The sequence below is a fragment of the Mustelus asterias genome, chromosome 2, assembly GCF_964213995.1.
Source record: "Mustelus asterias chromosome 2, sMusAst1.hap1.1, whole genome shotgun sequence".
In the NCBI taxonomy this organism is placed as follows: domain Eukaryota; kingdom Metazoa; phylum Chordata; class Chondrichthyes; order Carcharhiniformes; family Triakidae; genus Mustelus; species Mustelus asterias.
Window position 1 is genome coordinate 37,234,199 of NC_135802.1, and position 12,651 is coordinate 37,246,849.

The 12,651-nt window shown below is 43.3% G+C and overlaps 1 protein-coding gene across 1 annotated transcript in view; it reads right to left on the reverse strand.

Moving 5' to 3' along the window:
• The window catches only part of svila (supervillin a), a 256,345-nt gene that overhangs the window by 11,138 nt on the left and 232,556 nt on the right, over nt 1-12,651 (reverse strand). Inside the window, exons 35-40 of the mRNA XM_078233529.1 lie at nt 10,057-10,264; nt 6,724-6,857; nt 5,559-5,714; nt 3,246-3,389; nt 439-560; nt 188-343 (exon numbers count right to left, since the gene is read on the reverse strand). Of these exons, the coding sequence (XP_078089655.1) occupies nt 188-343; nt 439-560; nt 3,246-3,389; nt 5,559-5,714; nt 6,724-6,857; nt 10,057-10,264 (920 nt within the window). The remainder of the gene's footprint in view (nt 1-187; nt 344-438; nt 561-3,245; nt 3,390-5,558; nt 5,715-6,723; nt 6,858-10,056; nt 10,265-12,651) is intronic.

Below are 12,651 nucleotides of genomic sequence, written 5' to 3' on the forward strand. Positions count from 1 at the left end.
TCTTGTCCCCCCCCCCCTCCCAATTTTTCAGGCACCTCCCGCCTCACCCTCATCCCGCTTCCACAGGCCCCAGAAAATTCGGCCCAAAGTATTGAAAAGGAGGAGCAACTTGAAGGTGGACCAGTGACTACACCTTCTTACACAGCTCGGCCCACAATCAATTCCGATTCAGCTCAGTGGAATTTACCTGGAAGTCTTCATCTGTCAGATAAATTTCAAGCTTTAATGGATCCACTCCCTCTGGCAGTGGCCGGGCTTGTAGTTCTGCCAGCGGGTACTGCGTCTTGCACAGCTTGTCCAGCACATCCTCCACCAAAATTATTTTATTGCAACCTTCAGCTTCCTACGATTTAAAAAAAAAATGAATACAAGGGATTGTGGGAAACACACATAACGCACACAAACGCAGCAAGAGGGAGGAAAGCGTTTAGACTCTACCGTTTCAGTGATGTCCGCAACGTCTTCCCTGTGCTCCCAGCTGGGAAACATATTAGTGAACGTCAATGGTTCAAAACCCGCATGTATCAGGTAGGCCTTTGGTGGCTTCTTGGTATTCTTCACTGTGATCGTGTAAAGGAAGATTGGTTAGATTTACACAATCAAATCCTTTCAGACCACATACACAATTAAATATCACAGAAGTGAGTGAGCAGTAACTCGAAGATTACAAACTCGTTCTGTCCACACCCACTTCATTCAATGCAGACTGACTGATCCTCCCAGTGTAAATACTTTGTTTCCAAAGACCGCACGTTTTGATAGTATTTTAAATCTCATGATGTGCACATTGTAAAGCTTGTTGCACTTAATTGGAACAAATTTGCTACAACAGGTAGACGCACAGGATCATTGACAGATAACATGAGATTCAAGGTCATAATCCAGGCGTGCAGTCTGAAATCACTGGAGGGCATCCGGAGCAGTTTAGAGAATGTCAGCAGGTCCCATGGTTGAATTATAACACATGATTGAAGTAACACATGACTGAAGCTGTAGTTAGGGTTTTTGCATTGGAAAGTGTGATTGCATGAGACTAATTTTATCTTCATGAGGAGACAATAGAGCCAATAGGGTTATCAGTTGAAGATACATGGGAGCACAACATACATTGCCAAAAATGCACAATTTTATAAGATGATTGTGTTTGGGCTGACTCTGCAACTCAAGACAAACAGGAGGGTTATGTGAACTGCTATGTCCAATAACAGGCCTGTGTAGTTTGGTTACCATGGCATCTGGAGGCTAAGATTGAGTCTTGCAGAGAGCAAGATACAAAATCTTCACACCTGGAAACAAAGACAGGGACAGCTGGGCTGATGGTGGACATATTTTCTGTCTAGGTTTTTGAACATAGAGAGGGAGACAGAGAGAGAGAGAGGGGTCTCACAGAGGCAATAGCTGCAGCTGGAGTGGTCAGAGAGGAGAAGACTGCGGGCCCTCTGCAAACTATCAGGCAGGATGCAGGTGGAAGGACAAAGATATGTAGGTTATATGGATTAGCTGTAGTAAATGCGCAGAGTTATTGGGATAGAACAGGGTGGGGAGGGCTGGGTAAGATGCTCTTTGGGAGAGTCGGTGAAGGCTCAGTGGGCCGAATGGCCTCCTTCTGCACTGTAGGGATTCTATGGTTCTATGAAAGTCTCCAGTTGAAGAGATAGATCCAGTGCTTTGGAACATTTGCCATGGCAAGGCAGGGAGGAGAAATCACTGGAGTAGGCCTTGATGCTGGTAATCATAGAAACTAGAAGCAGAAGTAGGCTATTTGGCTCTTCGAGCCTACGTCACCATTCATTTTGATCATGGCTGATCATTGAATTCAATATTGTCAGTTTGGTAATTCTCTGAAAACTGAGGGGAGCGCATTTCAATAGTCACAGACATGAACCAATTGGAGGCTGGGAATGGCTGTTTACTATTTCCTACAAAGACTGTAATTCTATGAGAGTGAGCTGTAAAGTATATCTATGCAATGTGGGATTATCAGTCATGTTATAAAGGGCTATCTTTTCTGTAGTTCAGAATATCAGTTGCCTACTAAGTAATCTTTAGAAACTGTTGGTTTTAGTTTGTTACAGTCTTAAAACTTGAAATCTTGTTCAATTCCTTTAAGTTGCTCACTAGAAATTCAAATTTCTTCTCTAAAGTTTTTGATCACCATGGTTGTATAGAAATTTGGTGAGGCCACAGCTGGAGTACTGTGTGCAGTTCTGGTCACCACATTATAGGAAGGACGTGAACGCATTGGAGTGGGTGCAGAGGAGATTCACCAGGATGTTGCCTGGGATGGAACATTTAAGTTATGAAGAGAGGTTGGATAGACTTAGGTTGTTTTCTCTGGAGCAGAGAAGACTGAGAGGTGACCTGATTGAGGTGTCCAAGATTATGAGGAACATGGACAGGGTGAATAGGGAGCAGCCCGTCCCCTTAATTGAAGGGTCAGTTACAAGGGGACACAAGTTGAAAGTAAGGGGTGGGAGGTTTAGGTTCATTGAGTGTGCTTCTGTGACTGGCTGGGTGGGTGAGAGGCTGGGTAGGTGAAGTGCGTGGGCACTGTCCAGCTATGTCCCTGGGGGCACAATAGCCTGACACCTCCTCCTCCCCACCAGCACAATCATCACGCCTGGTCTCTGTTTGTGCAGACCAGTAGTGAATGCGCAGTGCTTGTTGCGCCGGAGAGTCGATGAACCTGGGGAGATGGGTGAATCCAGCTTTAAAATGACCTTGCCTATTTAAATAACAAATTAAATATGCTAATCTTATTCACACCCTTGCTGGGCGTGAACCCAATTACGTCGGGGCGAGGGGCAAGGAGAATCCCAAAAGGGGTTTTCCCGGCGCAAATTGTGTTTGTCCCCTCTTGAGACATTCTCCAGTTGTAACACAATTTGTGTCAGGGTGCGTGGGGTTGGAGAATCACCCACATGATCTTAAGCCAACATCCATAACACGGTCCTAGCCACCGAATGCTGTCATTTTTGACTGAGTGCGCAATTAAAATACGCCAGACTTCAATTTCCTCACATTACACACTAACATATTTACTATACTTCTCTAACCTTGTTTATAATGAAACAAATAAAAATAAATAGCGGGGAAAAGGGAGCAAATTGGCAGTTAGAGAGGAAATTACAACATTAACACCTACTCCATGAACTGGAATCCAGTGAGTTATTGGATTATTAAACTCCAGCTCCCACTTAATGCATTTAAACCTTAGATTACAATTGCCAATATTTGCAGGGTACCTTTGCAGTATTGCAGCACTGTCTCCATTGCACATTTCCGGTCTGCGTCCCAGCGGATTCGGGCAGACCCCGTGATTTCATTTTCTGTAGGCCACCAGCCCTGCCAAAGGTATACCTCATGGTGATTGTCCACCAAGAATAAAGCTGCACACAAGACAGAGGGAAATGTTAATATACTCTCGTGCGCTGCTGCAGGCAAGTTCATAGAAATCATAGAAACCCTACAGTGCAGAAGGAGGCCATTCGGCCCATCGAGTCTGCACCGACCACAATCCCACCCAGGCCCTACCCCCACATATTTACCCGCTAAACCCTCTAACGTACACATCCCAGGACACTAAGGGGCAATTTTTAACCTAGCCAATCAACCTAACCTGCACATCTTTGGACTGTGGGAGGAAACCGGAGCACCCGGAGGAAACCCACGCAGTCACGAGGAGAATGTGCAAACTCCACACAGACAGTGACCCGAGCTGGGAATCGAACCCGGGACCCTGGAGCTGTGAAGCAGCAGTGCTAACCACTGTGCTACCGTGCCGCCCGTTTCTTGAAACACAGACAACAAAATGATTCCAAAAAATTAATGGCCTAATCAGTTATTTTATATCCACAGCAACTGTTGAAGGCCCGTTAAGGAAATTAACTCGATGGGCAGAACTGCTTGTTTGGTGATCTAAGTCACAAGTTAATTTAGACTTCTACTTCCATAGTTTTGAAATGGATCTCAATTTATGTTTGCATTTTGAACCAATTCCATGCGAATGTCAGTAGCTGATGGCCCCAATAATCTTTTAAATTACAATATAAAAGCAGCTTTACAAAGAGATTAAATATCAGTTACAAACATTAAAAACAGCAGCTCTTAACCATATTGCCTTTTACGTATTATCATGTTACCATGCAAAAGCAAGGAAGAAGAAAGGGCTTTATTTTGACAAAATCTGCTCATTCACTAACAGAGATGTCATTACTGACATCTCTGTTAGACCGAGTCACATTTAAAAATTTTTATTCGTTCATGGGATGTGGATGTCGCTGGCAAGGCTGTATTAGCCCATCCCTAATTGCCCTTGAACTGAGTGGTTTACTTGGCCATTTCAGAGGACAGTTAAGAGTCAACCACATTGCTGTGGGTCTGGAATCACATGTAGGCCAGACCAGGCAAGGATAGCAGATTTCCTTCCTTAAAGGACATTAGTGAACCAGACGTTTTTCCAACAATCAACAATGATTTCATGGTCATCAGTAGATTCCGGAATTTTTTTTTTTTATTGAGTTCAAATTCTACCATCCGTCATGGCCGGATTTGAATCCGGGTCCCCAGAACATTAGCTGAGTTTCTGGATTAATAGTCTAGCAAAAAAAGCACTAGGCCATCGCCTCCCATACACAAAATCCTGGGGGTTACCAATGACCAGAAACTGAATTGGACTAGCCATATAAATACTGTGGCTACGACAGCAGGTCAGAGGCCGGGAATTCTAAAGAGTAACTCATCTCCTGACTCCCCAAATCCTGCCAATACAAGACACAAGTCAGGAATGCAATGGAATACTCTCCACTTTTCTAGATGGGTGCAGCTCCAACAACACTCAAGAAGCTCAACAACTTTCAGGACAAAGCAGCCTGTTTGATTGGCACCCCATCCACCAGCTTAAGCATTCACTCCCTCCACCATTGATGCACAGCGGCAGCTTTGTGTACCATCTACAAGATGCATAGCAGCTCCTTCAATGGAACCAAATAAACCCTATGTCACCCAGTAGGACAAGGGCAGCAGATGTATGGGAACACCCCCACCTGCAAATTCCCCTCTCACCATCCTGAGATGGAACTATATTGCCCTTCTTTCACTACGTTAAAACATTGGAACTCCATTCCTAACAGCACTGTGAGTGAACCTATACCATGTAGACTGCAGCAGTTCAAGAAAGCAGCATAGCACGGCCTTCACAAGGGCAATTAATGATTGGCAATGAATGCTGGACTAGCTAGCAATGCTCATATCCCATGAACCAATACATTTAAAAAAAGACTTATACACCCCACATCTTTATTGTCCCATCTCAAATTTGCTGAGCCGCATAGACCTTTCTCTCCCTTCCAAACCTCAGCAACTGCGGAACCAGCACAACAAATCCAATCATCTCTGTCTGCAGGTTAGGTGTATAGTTACAGTCCTTTATCACTCAGTTAGTTGTTCTTTTTGAAAGAGTCAACTGATCCCTCGTTCAGTTCTTTCATTGTCATCTTAATTTGAATAATCTTTCAAGTGCTTATACTTCCATATTTCTTGCATGAGAAAAAACTAACCTGGCTGTTGGGCAGTATACAGGTCTTCTTGCAAAAATGGCATTGAGTTGACCATGGTAGGATCTCTGGCAGGATATAGGTATTCCGTGGCAATGAATTCCCCAGACAAACTACTGAGGATAAAGAGCCGAGGAGTGAAGTTGAATTTTCCAGGATCTGTGAACAGATTTTGTGTTTAGTTTTTAATCGCAAGAGGAAAGTTACTAACATTTCAAAAGTACATGGAAACAAAAGTATAATAAAAACAAGGGCACATTTTAAGAAAGAAAATATCATCTGCAAATATTTTGTCACATCTCTCCAAAAAATGTCTCAAAGTACCTCTTATGCAACAAATTATTTTGAAGAACACAGCAAGAAGTGAGATGAATGAACAGTTACTATTTTTGGCAACATTCAGCATTGAAGTTACACCCTGCTCTTAAAAATAGTGTCCTTGAATCCTTAATTGTCTATCACAACCATTGGAGCAGTGCATTTCACTCAAAGCACGACACTTCTAACTCCATCAATATTGTGTTGGGAACACTATTTTAGATTATACTCAAGTCATGGAATGGGGTTTGAACCCAGAACCTTTTGGTAATTTCTCCTTCTGTGGATGGGTGTCAAGTTCACTTTGATAACATTCCTGTGAAGTTTACTGGGGATGTTTTGCTACATTAAAGGTGCTACGCAAATGCAAGTTGTTGTTGATTGAGAATGATGCTAATGGAGCCAGTCTGAAATTGAGTACAGTGAGTCTTCTGTTTCCAAGATTCCGACTGTTGTTATATTAGACAGATATTGCTATATTAACGTATGCAACCTTTAAATTATTGAACAAATGCTTAACAATTCACATTACAGTTGAGGACAAGAATAGAATTATGGGCCAGGATGTTATATTACAAAACTTCAACACATGAACTCAATTAGTATCATTGCTCACCGCCAACTACCTCTTACAGTTTATGCCCAACACATGCAAAGTTTTATATGGGACACTGGACTAGAAGGCACTTCTTTGGCACTAGCCTATGCAGATGGAGATAGTCCTTTTCTTTTCACACTGGAAACAAAGCAAAGTTGGAGGCAGCAATAGATAAAGACTTTCTCGCCTCATAATCTTGTTATTATTTACCTGTTGAAATATTTCATCACCCAGCCAGGGAACACTGATTACCTTGTAACATGCAGTCATAGGCCTTTCGGTCTCTTCTTCCTAACGCTTCAAAGAAAGCCACCATTTCGGATCCCTCATCACATTCATGTACAGTCACATTGATGCTACTGTGTAGCCCTGCTTCCAGTGGACGCCTGCAAAACATGGTGAAGGAATTCTGTAAGCTTGGTGCAGTTACAAACACATTGATTAAAGTTCAGTTTCAGTATAATCTAGCATTAGCTTTGAGAGCTTTAATAAAATTTTAAAGTGGAGCCAAGTCAATATATATAAAGTTTATTTACTTTAAAAGGAAGCAAAGGAAAGGCCTTTTATTTGTATAGCACTTTGTACAACCTTAGGTTTTCCCAAGTCGTGGTACAGCTGTTTACACACCTTTTATTTTTATAAAAGTGTTGTCACGAACGTCATAAAACATGGCAACCAATTTATGCATAGCTAGATCCACAGCAATTTGATAAATGATCAGATATCCTGTTTTAACATTTGAAATAGGAGCAGGGGTATACCACTCGGCCCACTCTGTCATTTGATAAGATCATGACTGATCTGATTGTGGCTTCTACTTTCCATCTACCCCCTTTATCCAACTCACCAAGGTTCCTTAGACAGCATCTTACAAACCTACAACCACTACTATCTATAAGGTCAAGGGGAGCAGATACATGGGAACACCAGCACTAGGAAGTTCCCCTGCAAGCCACTTACCATCCATCAATGGTGAAATATATCATCATTGAAATATATCGTCATAGGGTGGCACAGTGGTTAGCACTGCTGCCTCACAGCGCCAGGGACCCGGGTTCGAATCCCGGCTTGGGTCACTGTGTCTGCGGAGTCTGCACGTTCTCCCTGAGTCTGCGGAGTCTGCACGTTCTCCCTGAGTCTGCGTGGGTTTCCTCTGGGTGCTCTGGTTTAAAATGTGCTAGTTAGGTGCATTGGCCATGCTAAATTCTCCCTCAGTGTACCCGAACAGGTGCCAGAATGTGGCGACTCGGGGATTTTCACAGTAACCGCATTGCGGTGTTAATGCAAGCCTACTTGTGACACTAATAAATAAACTTAAAAACTAAACCATTGCTTCACTGTTGCTGGGTCAAAATCCTAGAACTCAATCTGTACAAGCCATGGGCTGCAGTGGTTCAAGAAGGTAGCTCACCACCATCTTATCAAGGGAAATTAGGGTTGGGCAAAAATGTTGGCCAAGCCAGCGAAGCCCATATCCCTTGAATGAATAAAATAAAACCTTCAATTCTCTTATTAGTCAAGAATCTATCTAATTCTGCTATAAAAATATGCAATGAACCTGCCTCCACGAATCTCTGGGTAAGATAATTCGACAAATGGCTTTCTGAGAGAAAACAAAATCACCTCATCGCTGTTTTAAATGGAAGATGCCTCATTATAAACAGTATCCCCTAGTTTTAGTGTCTCCCAAAAGGAGCAAACATCCTTTCAACATCCACCCTGTTCAACAAAATAAACTCTCATTCTTCTAAATGCCAATGGATACAGGCTCAACCTGTTCAACTTTTCCTCATAAAATAAGCCCATTGTCCCAGGCATCAGCCAGATGGACCTTATCATTGCTTGAATTGCAATTATATCCTCTCTTAAATAAGGAGACCAAAACTGTACACAGCACTCCAGATGTGGTCTCACCAATGCCCTGCTCAACTGTAGCAAAACTTCCCAGCTTTTATATATTCCATTCCCCCCACAATAATCAACACCACTCCATTTGTTTCAGTGCTGATTGCTGAAGAATAAGCCTCTAGGACACTGGGGCGAATGCTACTACTCTTTTTCCAAATAGCGAAATTGGATCTTTTATTTTAAGGGCAGGTAGGGCCTTGGTTTGATGTATTACCCAAAAGGCAGCATCTCTGACAGTGTAGCTTTACCTGAGTACTGCACTGGAATCTTAACGTGAGGGATTTCTCCATTTGAAAAATTTAGGATTCTTACAAAGAAACTGGAGAAATAAGCAATATTTTTATATCATAACTTTATTACTTTAACTAAGACCTTGAGAACAAAAACATTATAGTAGTTAATTATATACTACCGACTTTAAAAGAAGCTGCGTATCATTCCCTTGGGAGTTTAATAATAGGCATTTTAACACTCTGTGGACAAAATAAAATCTCCAATCAAGGGAACTGAAATTTAGGTCTGGTCAGACTGAGTGAATAACATTAAGCTGATAATGGGTCCAAACACAATGTTTGGATGCAAATTATAACATGAATTTAATATGAATATAATATGGCAGTATAACAGCTCATCAGTTTTCTCATTATATCAGCCATTTGTGGACAGCAAACCTTGGCACTGATATTGGCAAACAGCTTTTATAATGTCCAATGGAGTTCTTAGTATTTATATAGTGCTTAGGATAATCAACAGTACTTAGTGTTGACCAGAAACTGAAAGGGACCAGCCAAATTAACACCGTAGCTATAAAAGCAAGTCAGAGGTCGAGCACTCTGCAATGAACAGTTCACAAACTGATCCTCAATCCCTCTTCACATCCATCTAGGACAGTGTAGTTTGTCTGAGAAGTGTCCCAGCACTGGCCTGAATATCCATCTCCTCTAGCACACACTGGCTGCAATTTGTCCAAATTACAGGATGCATTGCATCCACTCATCAAAGTTACTGCGACAGCAGCTTCCTCTCCTGAGAGGGACATGAGCAGCAACTCTGGAATATCACCACCTTCCAGTCACACATCACCATGACATGGCGTTTCCTTCCTTGCTGCTGGGTCAATATCCTGGAATTCCCCACCTAACAATATGTGGAAGCACTATCACATGGCCTGTCTTGTACCACTGCAGCCCTTCGCAACCTGCACAGTCGAATGAGAATGAGTAATAGGAAATCACCTGTATACTTAGAATAGACTTTTATAAATTGGTTTTCTTTCCAAAGGAAAAGCTTTTAAAACTCCTTTTATTAACTGTTAAAAAATATTAAATTTACCCCCCCCCCCCCCCCCCCCCCCCGGTGGCACAGTGGTTAGCACGGCTGCCTCACAGTGCCAGGGACCATGGTTTGATTCCTGGCTTGGGTCACTGTCTGTGCGGAGTCTGCACATTCTCCCCGTGTCTGCGTGGGTTTCCTCTGAGTGCTCTGGTTTCCTCTCACAGTCTGAAAGACGTGCTGGTTAGGTGCATCGGCCATGTTAAATTCTCCCTCATTGTACCCGAACAGATGCCGGAGTGTGGCAACTAGGGGATTTTCACAGTAACTTCATTGCAGTGTTAATGTAAGACTACTTGTGGCACCAATAAATAAACGTCAAAACTTAAAGTAGGTATCACTTACAATTCCTTGATTTTGTTTGCTTCAGTCTTTCCTACAACCTTCGTATGTGGCTGTGCTTTGCAGCCATGCCATAGATAGATGACTGCCTTGTTTACATTCAGCAGAATCATGGAAGTTCTGGATCTTAGGCTGCTGCAATGACAAGCGACTTCAAGCAGGTTTCCTTCCATAGGAAGCTCTCCTCTCACACAGTACAACCGCCAGTCACCTACAGAGGGCAGTAGCAGAAAGTGCATCAGAATCAATATTCTGCATTCTGTACAATCAGCTGAAAAACCAAAAACCCATTTCAGTGCACATGGTGTTTTTCAGCAGAAACCCAGATGTCTCTTTACCACGCTCCAGTTTATGCAGATTCCCACAGGATACGAGCAAAGGCCACATTATTCTCAAAATACTTTCTTTAGGGTTATGTGATAAAAGAGGTTGCGTGTTTCTTTTGGAAAATGTAGCTTCGACATTCTTCAATTTTTATTTACAAGATTGCGCTTCATTTCCAGATTATTTTATTTGCTTTAAAACATTTGCGTAAATATTAGATTTAAACATTGAAAGTCTCTAGTTTACTCCTACAAGGGTTTCCGTACATTCTGTAGCTCTGTTGCTGTTATCCTGTGAGCTTGACTATGCGCTGCTAAGTCAATTGTGGCTGTACCACGTTATCCTGATATCCCCCCCATCCCTTGATACATCCTTTCATTACTCGTGTGTTGGGAGGCATTGGATATAATGAATAATCTGAACCAACCGTGTTAGTAATTCTTTTCTCTCTCTTCCTTGAAAATGATCTTGCTGTACTGTACTGATCTTTGAGAGTTTGTTGCGTTATTTGTAAAAAATCTTCAATAAAAATATATTTTTAAAAAGTCAAGACTTTCATCAACTACCCAATATCTAACTTCCAAACTGTAAGTTTCAAAATAAATCAAGAACTGAGTAAAATACATGTTTGTCCTCATTAAGACCTTCTTTCCCAGGTCTTCTGCAATATCATAGATTGGTAACAGCTCAGAAGGTGGTCAATTGAACCAACATAATCTTACCAAAAAATGGCGGTGTGTTGGTTCCGGCATGAAAAATGGCATGCTTCTCTCCAGATCTTACCACACTGTCAGAATAAAGGCTGGCGTCTTTCACACTATCAAGTACGGGGGCGGGGCCTCAACACGCCAGCAAAACCAGGTTGGACTGAGATAGGGGCGCCATGTTTAAAGGGCGCACCAATCAAAGCAAAAAGTAACCACCTCCCCCCATACCTCACCACAGAAATCTCAGTGCCCCCTCCCACCCCTTCTCCCTGAACATCGGACCCCTTCCCCACACTCCCCTACCCACACAAAGAATGCCAGCACCTACTCCCCCACCAACTACCATCCCCGACATCCCCTGCTCCCACGTCCGCTCCCGTCCACCACCACAAATAAATGGATTCCTTCCCCCATGAGGCTCCCACTGGGGTCCGCCCCTGGCACCGCCAGATTGGCATGGTGCCAACCTGTGCCAGGGCATTGCTAGGACATTGCTTGGCCATGTACCTCTCCTCCGGGTGCTATAGTCACATTTGTGCCCCCAGGGTGGATCCCCACGACAGGTTCACCTCTGGCTGAACTTGCTGTAAATCACATCGGCGCAGTTTGAATGTGTGGCAGGTGGGGGGTCCAGTATCCGACAGGGAGGGTCTTTAATGAAATATATTAAAATGAATGAAAATCAGGTTCACGCCCAAATGGGCATGAACCGGTTTCCGTCACAGGTGAGGGATGAAGAAAATCCGATCTCGCCAGTGAAATCCGTGACTTCTGGGGTTTTGCCAAATCTTGAGCTCCCATCGCCATTCCTGTGGGCGGTGAGCGTGAGCTTAAGATCACCCGTTGTGTCTGTGCTGGTTCTCTGCAAGAGCAATTCAGTTCATCTCACTCCCCCTGTCCTTTTCCTTTCTTCAGGTGCTTATCTAATTCCCTTTTGGATATCACGATTGAATCTGCCTCCACCACACTCACTGCCAGTGTATTCTAGATCCTAACCACTCACTGCTTAAAAGAGCTTTTTCTCATAGAATCCCAACAGTGCAGAAGGAGGCCATTCAGCCCATTGAGTCTGCACCGACCACAATCCCACCCAGGCCCTATTCCTGTAACCCCACATATTTACCCTGCTAATCCCCCTGACACTAGGGTCAATTTTAGCATGGCCAATCAACCTAACCCGCACATCTTTGGATTGTGGGGGGGAAACTTGAGCACCTGGAGGAAACCCATGCAGACATGAGGAGAATGTGCTAACTCCACTCAGACAATGACCTGAGGCCGGAATTGAACCCGGGTCCCTGGCGGTATGAGGCACCGTGCCGCCCACAGCCATGTTGTGCTAGTTTTTATTTGCCAATTACCTTAAATCAGTGTGCTGTGGTTCTCAATTCTTCACCAATGTGATCAGTTTCTCCCCACCTACTCGCGCTCTGGATCCCTCATGATTTAGAACACCTCTCTCAATTCCCCTCTGAAACCTGTCTCCTGTGAGGAGAACAATCCCAGCTTCTCCAATCTATCTATGCAAGTCTCTCATTCCTGGAACCACTCATCAATCTTTTCTGCA